Source organism: Taudactylus pleione, unplaced genomic scaffold, assembly GCF_031769625.1.
Source record: "Taudactylus pleione unplaced genomic scaffold, aTauple2 ptg000053l, whole genome shotgun sequence".
NCBI lineage: Eukaryota > Metazoa > Chordata > Amphibia > Anura > Myobatrachidae > Taudactylus > Taudactylus pleione.
The window spans coordinates 41143583-41162304 of record NW_028284455.1 but is presented as its reverse complement, the minus strand read 5'-3'; the positions used below and the strand labels follow the sequence as shown (position 1 = coordinate 41162304).

General features: G+C 42.6%; 1 protein-coding gene across 1 annotated transcript in view; it reads right to left on the bottom strand.

The window, feature by feature from the left end:
* The window catches only part of LOC148535392 (acyl-CoA dehydrogenase family member 11-like), a 670105-nt gene that overhangs the window by 154669 nt on the left and 496714 nt on the right, over positions 1–18722 (bottom strand). Inside the window, exon 13 of the mRNA XM_088463865.1 lies at positions 5901–5999. Within this exon, the coding sequence (XP_088319991.1) occupies positions 5901–5999 (99 nt within the window). The remainder of the gene's footprint in view (positions 1–5900; positions 6000–18722) is intronic.

Below are 18722 nucleotides of genomic sequence, written 5' to 3'. Positions count from 1 at the left end.
TTACTTTTGGCCCCTTAAAAAGTGGGAGGCACATATAGAAACCGTTGTAATTCCTACACCGTTCACCTGATTTGGATGTAATTACCCTCAAATTAAATCTGAAAGTCTGCAGTTAAATCACATCTTGTTTGTTTCATTTCAAATCCCTTGCGGTGGTGAATAGAGGACAAAATATGAAAATTCTGTCAATGTCCCAATATTTATGGACCTGACTGTATATATATAGACATACACACACACACGCACATATATATATATAGATATATATATATGCACCAAAAAAGTCTACAGTATATAAAATAAAGGTTCTCAAACTCTGTCCTCAGGACCCCAGTCAATGCATGTTTTCAAGGTCTCCTCACAGAATCACAAGTGAAATTATTAGCTTCACCAGCGACAAATTTAAAATGTGTCAGTGAGTAATGAATACACCTGTGTACTTGCTGGGTGACCTGGAAAATGTGAACTGTGTGGGGTCCTGAGGGAATGGGTATGAAGTCCCTGCAGCTGAATAGCCGCCAGTTCATATACCAATGCCAGCAGCCCGAAGGGAGAAGATCCTGACAGGGCAGGTAAGTTCCCTATCCCTACCCCTGTCCCACCCCTAATCCTTCCTTAGTGGTGCCTAACTCTAACCTCCCCATAGTGCCTAACCCTAACCTCTCCCCAGGGGTGCCTAACCTTCCACCCTAAGGGTGCCTAACACTAAACTCCCCCAACCAAAACCTAACCCGCTATGCTCCTTAAACCTCCCCCTCCCCCTGCAGTTAATGCTAAGGGCTCCCTGGACTTATCTTATTTTGGCTGGAATCCTTTGGCATTCCAGCATCGGGATTAAGATAGGCATCGGTATTTCGAAGCCTATCTTAAGTCCCTTTTTGGGATTCAGATGTGGGTATTGAGACTACATAACTACATCCTCTCCTGAGGACTGAGTTTGAGAACCTCTGATATAAAATATTACTTTCCTACCATCTCTTGCAGTCCTTAATGAAAAGCAGCCACCAACAGGGGCTGACAGATCAACCATGACTCACTGCCGGCCAGTGATGTGCGGTCAAGTGAGGCAGTGGCTTTCCTGTCATACTTAGGTATACTCCAAAGTTTTGACTATAAAAATGATAAAGAAAAATTAAAGATAATATTATAAATATCTTTGTTGTGTTATTCTAATAATTTTTATAGTCAAAACTCTGGAGTAAAAAATAGATGGCAGATGTGGCACTCCAAATTTCCAGTACTGTATACTGCTGCACATGAACCCTCAGGTTCATATATGTATCTTTAAATCTGGCTCTGATACTAGCCAGTGCCTCCTCAGCAATTTACCTCACCGCATGTCACTGCTGCTGGCTGGGAGGACAAGAGAGCAGGGGTAGATGGGGCTGCTGAAGTACAGACAGCCCAGGTTGGTGGACGATCCTAATAGGTTTGCATCTCACAGCCACCATCTGAAAGTACCTGTCACTAATACCCCTTTTACACCGGAGCTAAAACCCGGGTTTTTGAAGGGTTAACCCGGGCAGCTCCCTGGTGTTAAAGGGGAGAGGGTTGGATCGCCGGGTCGAGTGACCCGGCAATCCAACCCAGGTAACTAGCAGGGTTTAAAACGGGCGGAACCCGTGAAATCCTGCTGTGAGAACAGCGCACTCCAGGTCAGGATGATCTGGAGTGCGCTGCTAGCTGGCCGATTGGTCCGGCTTCAGTGGCGCTTGGAGATGACATCATCTCCAAGCGACCACTTACACGCCGGAAAAGCCGGGTCTATGCAGACCCGACTCCGGTGTGAGCAGCGCCGACTCGGGAATATCCCGTGTCGGCGCCGGCAAAATTCCGGGTCTGATTCGAATAGGAACTTTGTTCCAACTTCGGGTCAGACCCGGAATTTAGGTGGAAAAGGGGTATAAGTGAGAGAAGGGAAGCCGCAGTTTCCCTGATCCACCTGAGCCCAGGCTGCAGGAATACTATCTTCCTGCAGATGTGGGTGGGCAATCCTTTTATGATCACCATTCTGTAGCCTGGCTGGTGAGGGAAGGCTCGGGGAGGTTAATGTCAGATGTGGGATCTGTTTAAAGTGATTGATAGGCAGCCGTGTCTGATAATTGGTGAAGTATTTAATTGCAATAATCAATGTAATTTTGTAAAACAGTGGTACTGCCTTTATTGGTCTGGCAAATAGCTACTTTCTTCAGTACCAATAGATATTAAAGGGATCGGTGTTCATCCATTGAAACATGTCTTCGATCATATCCTTATATATTTGCAAATGCACATCTTTACACACCTTATCTAGATTTACACTATTGTGTGCAACATTAGTGATTGAAGGTTGCTTATTGGCTGGCAGGCCTTAATGCCAACATCTTAAGCATACATTTATGATTTATTGGCCTATCAAGAAACTAACCACCATCCCCCAATACCTGGCGCTAATAATAGTAATTAATTTATTAAAGCAGCAATACACCCAGAGAGCTTGTGAGGGCTCAAATCAACAGCAATAGATTTAAACAAAAAATGGTGATGCAATATTCAAAAATGTCCCAATATGGCAGAAACAAGAATTCAGGACACCATCTTTTTAAATCAATACATTTTATATTATAAATACATATACATCAATATCTAAAAACTAAACACATAAAACTTCTCATTAAAAGTACATAACGCTGCCGACAAAATTTTGCAGAGTAAGAATAAGATATGGACAGCCGCAAACATGAAATAGAAAAAAATAGTAGTAGGAATAATAATACTATTATTCAACAAGATCGGAGTTATAATAACACATTATTCACTCAATAAAGTTAGACATCTATACCAGACTCTCCAACATGACCCTTTCCATTAGGTACAAAATGCTCTGCTCCTAGACTTCCCTCTTAATTTATGATTGAAGACACCTGTGCTGAAACAAATGTCTCATCAATCATCTAGTTCAACACAGGTGGTTGCAATCATACATTAGGTGGGAAGTCCAGGAGCAGAGTGTTTTGTACCTAATGGAATCAGTCATGTTGGAGGGTAGGCTATACTGGGGAACCAGAATGATTACTCCTTCCCGAATGAAGTGCACAGACGCGACTTCCTCCTTTGAAGCTCTGTGTCTGTGCGTTCATTGGCTGAGAGAGGTCAGACCCCACCTCTCAGCCAATGAACGGCTCCTCCATTGTACTCAATGGTGGGAGCTGCAGGGTAACTAAAGTATAGAATGGTAACTCCTTAATGCGATGGTCGGGTTTTTCATTTTCTTATTTTAACCCATGGATGCCTACTGGAGAAGGGGACCACTGGAGGTAATATAGGTGAGTATGTGTGAGTGTGAATGTATGTATGTATTAAACTTATACTTTGTAAGGTGTGTGTGTGTTTCTTTCAACCTTTCTTCACAGGTGAACTACAGGTACCAGTGGGCCCTTAATGGCCCACATGCTAGTACTTGTGGTTCTCCAAGTACCAGCATGCAGGGGAGGCTTGCTAGGACCTGCATTTCTACTGTAAAGACAATGTTTATTTTAATCTATTTTTACACAACACCTACACAATCAACCCACCACCCACCACCCAGGGGTGGCGGGGATAACTGTGGGCTATCAGCCCAGGCTAGAGGTGCCCTGGAGAGGGAGACTCCTTTTTTTGAAGGGGTCTCCAACTCCCCAGGGATCCCTGGGCTGACTAAATGTCAGGGCTGATGCTGCGGCTGGGGGGCCCGGTGATCGGGCTCCCCTGGCTGTGGCATCAGTCCCCCATTAGAAAGGGTCCAGGGCTGGTTCTGTGATTTACAGGGGAACCCTATGCAAATTTTTCCCTGTAAATCCAGAACCAGCCCTGCTTCCCATAGCCCAGTGCTGGTTGTACTGAGTACAGGGAGACCCTACGTCTTTTTTTTCCTGTACTTAGTCAACCAGAACTGGGTTTCAGCAGTCCGGGGCTGGTTCTGATTTGGGGGGGGGACCTCACGTCATTTTTTTTTTAAATGTAACTGTTTAATTACTTTTTCTATCCAGATACATGCAGGCATCTCACTGATGCCTGCATGTATCTGTGTCAATCAGACCTGCTCATGCTCAAATCGAAAGCATGAAGCAGGTCTATTGTATTGGGGTTTTGAAGTTCGATTTGATGTCCGATTTTGAGGTCGATTTCAAATCAAATGATACTAAATAAGGGTTTTGTGTGTTGGGCTATGTAAAAGTACCAATGTTTTTCCGATGGTCGATTTGAGGCCAATTTGACTCAAAATTCGATTTGAAGTCCGATTTTACATTCGATTTGGTCTTTAGCAATACCCAAAAGCAAAATCAAAGCCAAATTGAATGAAAATCGCATCTCAAATCACTCAAAATGCAAAATCAACCTTTAGTAAATTTACCCCATAATGTCTAAATGTAAACAATGAATGAAGGAATAAGCAAAAGTATAAATGTACATATTTTGCAAAAGTAATCAGTATTTGGTTAAAAACTATGGGCCTGATTCAGATCTGGGAATAGAGGGCCTGCCTGAGTTAGAATGGATCACTGATGCGGTCACGGCTGAAATCGCGTACACGGGTCTGCTGCAAAAGTATTCTTATATGTGCAATCGCAAAACACTCGCATGGACAACATGCAGATGCCCACTTCCCCTCTGGCACATCCATAAAACCTTGCAATTCAGCCAAAACATCTGTAACATCGAAGTACATCAGAGCTGCTGGTACATTTACAGCAGGTCAGACCTCACTTATAAATTGCTAACTTTCCTGTACGCAGTGAGCACTCAAGCTGCATATGCCATCGTTGTGGCTAATTAATGCATGCCCCTGCAACAGCATTCAAACATACTAGCACACCTGAGTTTCTCCAACTACTTCAACATCACCACCCCCAAATGGTACTTCCTGTCAGTCACTCTGCGATGCGTCTGCATAGTGACTGCAATTGTAGTGGGGCATTTGCACATGCGCACTGCAATGTATGAGCAATATGCAACAATCAGCCCTCTGCGTACACAGTTGCGATCCGTCCTGAATGAGGCCCAGAGTAAGAAATAGCAAGTAAATGTATACCTAGATAAACCATGTTGCAATGCAAGAGGTGCAAATACAGTCATTTTTTTCATGCAGGGTAAATACTGGCTGCTTTTGCATGTAGCTTACAAATGCTGGAAGCTTTATTTTTACACTGCAATTTAGATTTCAGTTTGGACACATCCCTTTCAAATCTAAATCTGTCTAAACATTTTAATCCCTCCCCCATAGTGCAATATGGTTTTCCCAAGGTGTACAGTTACTTGCTCTTTCTTACTTAGTCTGATTCAGAGATGGATGCTAATGCAATCACAGCTGTGATTTCGTATGCAATGCAGCTAATAGTTCAAAAGCTTACCCAAGCATAAGTACACCCACCGCTGCTTTCTTATATGCAAACAATGTTGCTTATCTGCGTAAATATCAGTAACATCGACACACATCGAGCCCCATCCTGCCCTTGTGGCAGGTCTGTCCATTCGCAGACTCCGCAGCTCTCCTAACACGCAGCGGGCTCTCATGATGTGTAGGAGATCGGAAGGGCTAATTTATGCACGCCCATGTAACGGTGTTTAAATGGTCAGACATGCCTGAGTTTTACTGTTACCACCCCAAACGCTGACTACCTGTCACTCACTTTGTTACTGGATCCTCTGTGCATTCAGAATCACAAGACAATCACAGCTCATGTGCAGTGCAGCTTATATGCATGCGCAATGGCAATCAATCTTTTGATCTGCATAAAAATTGCATTAGCATCTATCTCTGAAGCAGGCTCTGTATTCCCGAATCTGAATCAGGCCCTATATGGATTGTCTGTATCTATTCTATATGTATGCATTTGCAAACAGGTGCTACAATATGAATCAAAAAATGTGCTTTTACTCACCACTGCACCACAACTTCTTTCCATTAATTATGTAGCTATCTCCATCTCTTTGGATAATGAACTCGATGTTGGTGGCATCAATGGAAGCCACATCTGGATCTAAAAAAGGAGCAAAGGGCAATATTTGCTAATTGTATAATAGTTTCTGAATTTGTTGAGTCACCCCATCTCCAAGTTTGCCTCACTATACTTTACCTGTAGCAGCACTTAACCCCAAATGGTCTGTCACACCTCTGGTGCTGCCACGAGAGCTTTTGTCTCCTACAGTATTGCACAATGTCATGATGGGAATGGTCATGGCTATTTATTAAATAGTTTCATAGACATATTATTACCTGTTTAAAAGCCTTCAAATACTTGATGGACTGTATACTGGCTGCATTTCAATACTGATATATAATTATTTATATATCTTTTAGGTAAAAACAAGCTTACCTTAAACAATAGCAAAGAAAAAAAAGAAAAAAATGTGAGCGCTTGGACAGAAACAGTGAATGAACAAAATATTTATTCACAATAAAAATAAAAATATAAAGACCCACATGGCATCATAAAACACACAAGTAACAGTCTTCAAATAGAAAATAATCTAATCTAATTAGCATGGTGTAATGGTTTAGATCAATAGATAATATGTAGTCCAAGCAAGGTAATAGTATCCAATAATGGCAACACTGTTTTGCAATGTGATATTATTAAAATTAACAAACTGTAGCTAATAGACAGTCAAAATGTATCTAGCCTGTCCGCAGAGTAGATTTAAACAAATATATCACTTACCACAAGTTGCCCTATTTACCAGTATAAGAGTCAGATGTTACTGTTACCAGTAACTCATTCCAGATTGTGGTTTAATTGCATCCACATAGTGGATACTGTTGTAATTGGTATCTAGATGGTGATTCCCTGGAGATTCTCTCTGACAGACATATAATATTTACAGCTTAAAAACCAGTCCTATAATCTATATAGAAACCCAACAAGGGATTTCATTTAGGCATCAAAATACTGACGCTTATCTTAATCCTGATGCCGGAATGTTGAAGGATGCTGGACCAATCAAGGTAAGTCCAGCTCTTAGCATGTAGCTGTGGAGGGGTTAGATTTACGCACCCCTGGGGGGATAGGGTTAGGCTCCCCCGGGAAGGGTTAGGGTTAGGCTAGGGGAAGAAGGGGTTAGGTGCCACTGGTGGGAGGTAAGGGTTAGGCACCCCCCAGGGAGAGTCAGTTTTAGGGTTCAAGGGGCAGGGTTAGGATAGGCATCCCCAGGGAGGACATAGGGTTAGGCACCACCCTGGGAATTTTATGATTAGGCAATCCTAAGCGAGGGATAGGGGGGGAGAAGTGTAGGGTTGGGGTACTTAACTGCTCTGTCAGGATTCTCCTCTGTTGGGCTTCCAGCATTGGCACTTCAACCCGGCGGCTATTGAGCCACCATGATTTCATACCCATCCCAACCATTTTGACAACTTGCTACAACAACAAGGGGTCTGATATATGCTCTTGATTGTTATGAAGGTACTCTTGCCATTTTGCCTCTAATGCATTAAGGAAGGTTAGTGAGGATGCCAAATAATAGCATTATGCATCTTAGAGAAAATGGGAGGGGCTATAAGTAAATAGTCCAATCTGGATAATGTGACATGTGCTGCAGACAAATATAATCTTATTCTGTTGTATGCAGAGCTCTCCAACAGTCAATTAAATGTAATTGTTCACTCTACATCTGGATTCCCATATACGGCTGGGAAGGAGGATATTTAGGAAAAGAGGATTTGTCCAAAGAAGGGTGGGCTACTAAAGAGTAAACATATGAATTTGTCAGTATTTGCTTAAAGAACTGCAATAAATATTAGGTGCATAAATACTGCAAAATACAAATTTTTCTGTCAGCAGAGAAACTTCAGCAATGACATATCTCTGACCAAATATGTCATTGCTGGAGCATCCAGAAATCCTGCTAGTTTCCAGGCCAGTGCAACTCATATGTTTCAGCATCAGCTATAAGAGAGTTCATGCGCTCCTGACCATAGCCTTGTGCTCCGCTGCTTGCCCTACTCCTGGTTGGTCCCTGGCTCCCTGCAAACCTGCACTGTGTTATCCTGCCTTGCTTCCTGCTGATGATCTACCCTTGCTCCTTCTACCTACCCACTCTTCCCTGAACCTTAAATTCCCAAACCTACCTATTCCTTCCTGAACCTGTTATTCCCAATTACCCAAACCAGCCTGCACCTGAGTTCCACACTTTGTCACAGCATTTCCGGATTACCCTGTTTAGCCCTCTTCTCAGCCTTACCTGATTTCCCTTCAGACATTGTCACATTATTCCAGTCCAGAGTCAAGTTCCAAGCCCGTTCCGGTCCGAATCCGGATTCTGTTCAATCCACATTACTCCAGTCCAGAGTCAAAGCCCAAGTTCTTCAGTTCAAGCCACATCACTCCAGTCCGGAGTCAAAGCCCAAGTTCTTCAATTCAATCCATGACACTCCAGTCCAGAGTCAAAGCCCAAATTCTTCAGTGCAATCCACGTCACTCCAGTCTGGAGTCAAAGCCCAAGTTCTTCAGTTCAATCCACGTCACTCCAGTGCGGAGTCAAGGCCCAAGTTCTTCAGTTCAATCCACGTTACTCCAGCCCGGAGTCAAGCCCAAGTTCTTCAGTTCAATCCATGTCTCTCCAGTCCAGAGTCAAGTTCCAAGTTCACCAGTTCAACTCAGCAAGTCGGTCCCAGTCCGGTTCCTTCGAGTTTTCTACTGGTTCCAAATTCCTGTTATTTATCATCAAAGGTAGTTCTCACTGCCACATAAGTCTTGCAATAGAGCAATCTACCTCATCTGTGATTCCTTTCATGCCGCTCTTGGCTGAATCCAGTTCATCACCTGAGTCAGGTAACTCTCAGACACCAAACGTGACAGAATGTTCAGGCCCAACGATGGTAACGGATCAAGCACTCTATACTGGACCTAATGCTTGCCGTAACCAGGTCGCTCAGTTGGATTCACAGGAGGCGGTACAGCATCAAGTGCTACAGCTTTTGCAAACTCTGACTAGTCAACGAAATGACATTCATATCACACCTGAACCTTTAACTACCTTCCATCAGCTGCTGGAGCAGCTACAAGCTTTCCTCATTAAAATTTTTCAGATCATTCCCGAGTTTTTTAGTGCTACCCCTGACTCAACTAAAATCTCTGCCTTGGAATCTTCCAAAGATTCTTCCATTACAAGAAAAGTGAGACATCATAGTTACCAACATCCAAAGCTTCCTGTTGCTAAACGCCAGCGGTGCAAAGATTTACAGCTCTGTCTCTATTGTGTGGGTTCAGACCACTTCATTAAAGACTGTTCCCTTTGCAACTCCAACAGTAATTCCAAGTGTCAACGTCTTAGTGCCCGTTCTGGTTCCAGCCCAGATTCTGCCCGTTCTGGGCCCAGCCCGGATTTTGCCCATTCCGGGCCCAGCCCGGATTCTGCCCGTTCCGGCCCCAGCCTGGATTCTGCCTGTTCCGGCCCAAGCCTGGATTCTGCCTGTTCCAGCCCCAGCCCGAATTCTGCCCATTCCGGCCCCAGCCCGAACTCTGTCCGTTCTGGCCCCAGCCTGGATTCTGTCCATTCCGGCCCCAGCCCGGATTCTGCCAGTTCTGGCCCCAGCCCGGATTCTGCCTGTTCCGGTCCCAGTCCAGATTCTGCTTGTCCCAGCAGGGAACTCTAGTCGGCATCCCCAGGAGGGGTGTCTAAATCACTGATCCCAGAAAGGGTCTCCAGAGCCTCAGCCCCAGGAGGGGCCTCATGTCTCGCACCCCAGAAGGGGGTCTCAAGTCTCATACCCCAGGAGGGAGTTTCAAGTCTCACACCCCAGGAGGGGGCCTCAAGTCTCATGCCCCAGGAGGGGGTTTCAAGTCTCATACCCCAGGAGGGGGTCTCAAATCTCACACCCTGGTAGGGGGTCTCAAGTCTCCTGCCCCAGGAGGAGATTTCAAGTCTCATACCCCAGGAGCGGGTTTCAGGTTCCAGATCTCAGGGAGGAGTGTCTTGTACTACTAATCCTGATCATGGTTCCTGTTCAGCATCTCCTGAAAATATAATTTCAGTGGACGACAATCTCTGTAGTCTGTTCTCAGCTTTGATTGTTGATCCTACTGTCTCTAGCTCCCCAGGACTCCTTCCAGTTCCTTCAATTGGTCCGAATTCCAAACATCTGTCAGCTTCAGTTATTTCGACTCCTCCTCGTCAAAGCCCAAGTTCATCAGTTCAATCCACGTCACTCCAGTCCAGAGTCAAAGCCCAAGTTTCTCAGGTCAATCCACGACACTCCAGTCCAGAGTCAAAGCCCAAGTTCTTCAGTTCAATCCACGTCACTCCAGTCCGGAGTCAAGCCCAAGTTCTCCAGTTCAATCCACATCTCTCCAGTCCAGAGTCAAGTTCCAAGTTCACCAGTACAACTCAGCAAGTCTTCCTGCCGGTCCCAGTCCGGTTCCTTCGAGTTTTCTACTGGTTCCAAGTTCCTGTCATTTATCATCAAAGGCAGTTTCCACTGCCACATAAGTCTGGCAATAGAGCTATCTACCTCATCTGTGAATCCTGTCATGCCGCTCTCCGCTAAATCCAGTTCATCACCTAAGTCAGGTAACTCTCAGACACCAAACATGACATACACCTGTTTATCATTTGGGAAGGGGACTTTAATACTTTCAATTTACATTTGACCCACACTTTTCACCTCTCTAAGATGGACTTCCTGGATATAACCCTAGAGATAAGGCATGGACCCAAAAAGAGGTGGGAACCAATGTCTACTTACATTTAATAGTGCATATACAGTAATCTGCCATGGAAAAAGAATATACCTAAGGGCCAATTACTGCACCTTAGGAGGAACAGCAAAGAACTAGAAACCTTTGATAGACAAGCAAAGGATATGATAGGATCCTTGTCTTCAAGGGGCATGTCCAGACACATTGAATAAGCCCTTGAAGAAGTTAGATCAATTGATAGAGACAGTCTTCTGATATCAAGAGTTTAAACAAAGTAAAACGAGATGAGATGATAGAGATCTATCATTTATATCAATTAATAATATTCACTGGGCAGAGATTAAATATTTTATACTGTGACTGTTTTATTCACAGCTTGATTATGCACACAACATGTATATATATATATATATATATATATATATACCACAAAGAATCCCAAACTGCGCTGATCAATTCACATACAGCAGCACCCTTCAGTAAGTCCCCTGTTAGAAGGACTAATTCAAAGATATACAAATGGATTACTGATGGGGTGCTAAATCGCAACACAATTTATTTAAAAATTTGTAAAATACAATGCAATCTCTCCAAAGGCTTATATGTCTTCTTTATCTTTTGAAGAGACAACTTCACCGTTATTCCTACTCGTTCTCAATTTTGATCAATTAGTCCAAACTATGAGTTCGCATTAAGTCCTCCTCGAGGTTATAAAAAAGATACCCTCATACCAAGACACCCAAACACAGGCCCAAGGCCAACGTTAATAAAAATTTGAAAAATAGAAAGTAAAATAATTCTTTTTTAAAATTTAACAGTATGCTAGATGGACAATCTTACACAATTTGGTAATGCACAGCCTTCCAATCTTAGGAAAGGGATATTGTACACCTTTCGATCAGCAGATGTTTAAATGTAGTGTCCACCTTTCATTAAATCCCTACGCGTTTCGTCTCTTTATGAGAATTCTTCAGGGGTAGATCTCAATATTGATGTATACACATGTACTTAATGTATACCCAAAATTAGGCAATTCTTTGGATCAGAAACTGTGAGACCTCGTACTTGATGTCTAAAAAACGGTACCCGTAGTTTATGTCAGACCATCTGGTGGTCAATTTATTGAAAAAAAAACTTGCAACTGAATAGATGCTTATGCTTCTGAGTGTAGCAGTTGGACTCAGAAGCATAAGCATCTATTCAGTTGCACGTTTTTTTTTCAATAAATTGACCACCAGATGGTCTGACATAAACTACGGGTACCGTTGCCCGGAAGCCAAGGACTTGCTGTGTCCATGGAAACAAAACAAAGGAGCATGTTTATTTAATACACACAAGTACAGTGATGTCATTATCGGGGACAACCTCTGTGTTCTCTGGGATTTGTTATGTGGAGCCTGAGGGAGGGTGACTCAATTTTCAGATTTGACTACATATTAAACTGCAAAAAAGTCTTAATAGTTTGAGTGCAGATTAATTCTCATATTTATACTCATTCTTACATACAATGGTACATATGCTCAACTATAAAAACATAATTGACCATTCCCTCACACTTTCAGGAGTTTAATAATAACTGCAATGATACTTACACTTCTTCACAATTCCACGCTCATGCACTCGTACAGATGCACAAATACATATATATTCAAGCCAAGGAATATATGAATACATGCACTAACAACTATACAGTATATAAAGACTTTATTATACCTGCTTACATGAAGCCATATACATGCAAACTGTTTTATAGGCATACTGTACATAAGTTATTACATGGAGGAATTTGACAGTTAGATGCAAAGAAGTGGGAAAAGGAGTGCCATAGAGCATTTGCAAAAGATCTGAGTAGTGAGAATAACCCAATTTAGTGTAAATACCTACACCACTAGTATATAAGTGGTACTAAACATGGACTATAAGACTGGAAATATGTAACTGAAACCAGATACCTTAGCAACCCTTCAGCTTCCATACAAAGGACACAACTTGTGAGCCTACAATTTAAGGGATAGAAGTGATACAAATTTACCAATGATCTACGAAGGACACTATAGGGTGCTCCAGTGTGTGTAAACCAACAACCAGCTAGGAGAAATTAAAGGAAAATATTTAAAGGATTATATTAATTGAGCCATCTTGGAGCTACAGTGTCCAAGGTATGCATCCAAAAACTCTCCCGTTTCTTCAAGGCCATGAGTGTCTCCTCCCATAGGTGTTTCTGGTATCCAATCAATTAATTTACACTTCAGGCTTGCCACCTGCTTGCTCATTTTCAAAATTGTCTGGCGACTGGCTTATCAGTGGAGCCCATTTGTTAGGCCAATCGTATTGAGGCTCGGTAATTGGCCATTCTGTCCCTGAATTTCCGTGATGTGAGGCCAACATTATAAGCCCACATGGGTATGTAAGAAAATAACTAAATAAAAAAAATCCAGGGTGCAGTGTAGCCTTTATTATATATTGATCTTCCTACCGATGTGGGTATGTGGGAAGGTTGGTCCAGTCAACATTGATGCGCATGTGCCACATCCTCCGCATGAGTAGCAGCCTGGTCTCTGTGTCATTAATTTGGGGATTGTCCTACCCTCACCGGGGTACACTGTAGGTCACATCAATAACTGCTGTAGATTGGGACCCCTCTTATAAGTCATCATTGGGGGGTCTAGGTTTTTAAAAGGTAAGGTTTGGTCTCTGAATACTACAGGCCAATGTTTCTTTAAGGTCTTTTGTGTAATGTCAGAATTCTTATTATACTTGGTAGTATATATCAGGCATTGCCTTTTTCTTGATGTTGCGAGTTCTTTTAATTTTTTAGCATTCCTGTGGGTTCCCTCGGCTTGGCTGCATGGTCAGTGTTCTGTTCTACCTTGTGGTAAAGGTAGATTTTTCCCATAGCAGCTTCCTTGCTGCCTCTGGCTCTCCAGCTTCTCCTATGGCTTCCTAGCCACACCCATACTACCGTGCTGCCATCGGCTCTCAAAGCCGCAGCACCTACTACCAACTTTCTACCACCTGCTCTTGATGCATCATTGGTACCCAAGCCGCACCAGCAGCTTCCATGCTGTGTTCAGCTCTCCAGTTTCTCCAACAGCTTCCTAGCCACACCCATACTACCATGCTGCCATCGGCTCTCAAAACCTCAGTACCTAATACCAACTTTCCACTGTGGGCTCTTGCCACATCATTGGCACCCAAGCCGCATCAGCAGCTTCCGTGATGTCTCTGGCTCTCCAGCTTCTCCTACGGCTTCCTAGCCACATCAATACTACCTTGCTGCCATCGGCTCTCAAAGCCGCAGAACCTACTACCAACTTTCTACCATCAGCTCTTGCCGCATCATTAGCACCCAAGCAGCACCAGCAGCTTTCATGCTGTCTCTGGCTCTCCAGTTTCTCAAACAGCTTCCAACCCACACCAATACTAATGTGCTGCCATCGGCTCTCAAAGTCACAGCATCTACTACCAACTTTCAACCATCGACTATTGCGCCACACCATTGGCACGTTTGCCGTATCATCAGCACATTTGCCACACCGCACCATTGGCTCTCAAAGCCGCAGTACTTGTAATCAGCTTACTACCATCGGCTCTTACTGCACCATCAGCACACAAGCAGCACCATCAGCACATTTTCCACACCATCGGCACATTTGCCGCATCATTGGCACATTTGCCACACCATCGGCACATTTGCCGCATGCTCTGCACATTTGCCGCGCCATCTGCACATTTGCTGCACCTTTGGTTTGCTAACCTGCATCACTTGTTATTGGCGTTCAACCTTCGGCTTTTGCCGCACCTTCGGCACACAAGCCGTACTATCAGCTCTCTAAGCTACATCATTGACACTTCCTGTTTTAACACTTTTCCTCATCACTGGATTCCAACCAACACTCCTGTAAGCTACTACTACTCCGAGCAGTAAATTCAGGCAGCCACTTAAGTACCGGTGAACTATTAATCTCTAAGGAAAAAACATGTGGTTGTTAGTGGCAGAAGACCTCAAAAGCCTGAGTTCTAGATTGCTTACTAGGAGTGGTCATTGGAATTCATAACAAGTATCCATTATACAATCAAGTAAAAAACACCAAATGTCAGTTAACTGTTGTCACAATGTATTATAGCATTGAAAAAGTGCCGTATTAACGAGCAAAACTCGTCAGAGAGCAACTCAGAACCTGCTGCTATCACTGTTATTGCTGTCACTCTGTGGACCGGAAAGGAAACCAAGCATAACATTGTTCAGTACTTTTTTAACCCGATGTCTAAGTGCCAAAGACCACTTCAGCATGGCCCTGCTGATGGAGCATGGAGACAGGACACACTGGGTCCCTCTACTACAAACACAGATACTGGTGAGTAGTCTTGTGCAAAGATCAATATTAGATGCTATTGAAGCTGTGAAACTATTTATTTATCTGACATTATTACTGCTCTGGAATTGTGGACTCCAATGAACTTTTAAGATTATTAGTCCCAAGAAGCACCGCACATTAGTTTATGGATACCTAATTAAAACCTCTATGCAATCCTGTCTATACCTTCTAAAATCCTGCTTATACCTTCTAAAATTGTCGCTATTTAGCATAATGAGTCGCACAGTAAATAAATGCTTTCAGACTTTGAATGTGGTTCCAAAGCACAAAAAGTTATTATTCAATATAAAAACAGATAGTTACAATCTGACAATTAGTGCAAATAAATCATACAGACCCAAGGTGCAGTTGTTATATACGCACGCGCTCTGGGCCCAGATACCGGCATCAGCATTAGAAACCTCCGTCAACAGCACAGCAAGAAGACTCAAGACTGGGGTCAGAGAGCGTACATATATACCCTTACAGAGATAGGAAATACAATAGACAAGTTTGACATGATTCCATTGGTTCTTCTTAAAGGTGCTTCTGTTACAGGATAGTTCATAGGTCAATTCGAATGGACACAAACAGCCTCTAACAACCCTTTGTGTCCTTTTTCCTGCTGGATGCTAATCTAAGCTGCTAACATTACAGAGTACATTTTAATGTTTTAAGTCTCTATAGTCCATAGTTTGCAGACGCATGTTGCGATTTTCTCACCGATGATACCGGAAATCTGTGGAGACACAGTGGATCAGTACAACACCAAACACGGTCTGCTTACCATGTACTAAACCTTAGATATCAAATAACCTTTATTACACAACATTAATAATTACTGCATAAATCTTGGATATTACACTTTAATGCTAGGGAACCTTTTATGTAAGTGTGCAGTGTGTAAGTATTGGGGAATTGGGAAAAGATGCTAGTTAGCGTTGTGCGACTATGTGTTTTGTGGAGTACACCATGGTACGTGTTTTGCAGGGATAACCATTTTATATTTTTAGTGACTGCCTGTATTTATATGATGAGGACTTCTGACTTCTTTCTATTGCGTGGGAATCGCACGACGCTAAATAACAGCATCACCGTATGTACTTGTAATGGCGAGTTTCACAAAAACTTGCGTCTCATTACCATTTGCAAAATGGCATTGCCCAGATCTAATTTTACACCGATCCTGTCTCATCCAATTATCCGGCTTCGACAGTCCACCCTTTGATAGCAAACAATATGATATCATACTCTGATTTTAAAATTAATTTAGGCTTACATTATGACATATTATTTAATGTTATATTTTCGGATGGCACAAGGTGGTTCTTAATCCATCGATAATGTGTCTCTAGGAGGTGACATAAAACTACCCCTATACACACACCGCGGATCTTGGGAGATCATGGGAAAGATGTGGGGATGTACCAATTCTATACAGGAAGTTTTGAAGGGGAATAGGGACTTACGTAATTCAAAAATAACATTTTAATAACACATTTTATGCATGTCTAAATATTATACATTATATGATGGTATTTCCTAGTTCAGGGTTATAATGCAGTCCTACATTTACCTCAGTATTCATATTGTTACCACTGACCACCATCATGATTTAATTCCTTTGATTCACCTTATCTTTACATTTTCCACATTTCAACACTAGAGGAACACACATGACACATATGCCAAGTACTATGATAACACCCAGTATAAGGATCTGGAGTTTACCTATGCTTGCAATCATTTCCTGGACCCACTCTCCTAGACATGAGAACCATTTCACTGGGTTCAACCATGAAACCCATTCCTCTACCTTCTCCTCTACTTCTTACGAAATTCCCATTTTAACTGCAGAATTTCATCCATCTTCTGTTCTATTACCTCCTTGGGATCGCTTGTATCATTTGTAATGTAAATGCAACACTTTACTCCAAATTGGGTGGCCAAAGTTACGCAATACCCTCCAGTGACAGCTGTTAAATTATTTAACACTAGTCTATGTTGCACAAGTTCTTTCTTGTAAGCTTGCAACTCCCTACCTGTATACCTGAATGTGTCATCATACATCTCGGTGATATTATCTATTAATTTAGCAAGATCTTGGATATATCTAAAAGTTAATGTACCCCGAGCGATCCTGGTGGGATACAATGCTACCAAAACTTGAAAGCCATTTGTCTCACTAATTAACTGTGTGGCTTTATGCATGTCACCAGGTATCATATTTCTTTTGTCTCTGTGTTCATACTGTGTGTGAAGATATGGTGATGGTGTGTTTTTATGAATACCAAGCATTTCACCATGTGTGAGGGTCATAACCTCTGGGACTACTCTTCCCATGTAACACAAACCTTCAGAACTCAGAAAGAGCCACTTATCCACTTTCCTTCCACATATAAAATATACATCATCGGGGAGAACATAAGGAATAGTATGCTTCATGATCATCAAACACATTTCCCTCACAAATGATCCTATGTCAGGTTCTCCCATCTGGCAAATTCATGTTTCTGGTTGTATAACCTTAGCACAGTACCCTTCTGGTATTCTGACAACCATTTCTTTGGTGTTACTCAGTGTATATTTATACCGGAAGTGTCTTCCTCCTGATCTAATTTTGCGTAACAGTTCATAATTCGTAGGCTCACGATCAGCTCTTTGTGAGAAGGTCATCGTCTTATTATTCCCAGTCACCTCCCAACTTCCTGGTTCATTGGAGTTGGTGATGTTTAAACATAAAAGTGTTTTATCTGCTTGGTACTGGTGAAGTTTAAAATGGCGTGGTTTGGTATTAAGAAATTTTCCATCCAGTGTCTTCCCTTTTTGCAATTCTAGAATTTCAGAGATATTTAATTGGATGGGCACTAATCCTACATTATGCTGTCCTTGGAGCACGTGAGAACACACCCAACAGTCAGTTTGGTTCAAAATATTGCCCACAATGGTGTGATAATCCTCTAAAGGATACTCACCCCAACACTGATTATACTTGGGTTGACACAGTTGGATGAATCTCTCATCAATTACAGTCCCACACAACTCACACATACAATAATCCTCAGACGATAGACCTTCACACTGTCTCTGAGTATCCAAAATAGCAGATCTCCTAACAATTACTGTACTAAGATTGGTCAAACACTCCCCTGATTGGCATAGCACTCCTCGTCTCGACTCCACTCCATCAATGCTACCATTAGTTCCCATCTCCTCTATCGGTCCCCCGTCACAGAAACCAGAGATCCCCGAACAAACCAGGATGATGGAAACTCTGGAAGAGAATACAAAAATGAACACAGCAGACCAGTCCATTGCCGTAGCAAAGACCTGCAAATTTCTTTAGTTCAGATATCTCACTGCAACCTTTTAACCCTCCCGGAACAAGCTCGCAATCGACAGGTCCACGTTATCAGCCTCGTCTCTGCCTTGTTTCTCCACTGGTTAGTTGACCTTCTTGCAGTGAGTGGAATGGACTCAGGTATCTCTCTCAGCCACCTTCAAAGATGTGGTACTCGTCAGCAACACCTGATATGGACCTTCCCAATGATCAGTCAAACAACCTGAATGCAAGAAATTTCTGATCATAACATATTCTCCAGGTTCAACATCATGACAGTTTGTTTCAAGCATATCATGGGACAACAATTTCAGTTTCTGCTGTTGATGTTTTAACTGTTTACTCATTGTTATAAGATACCTTACAGTTACC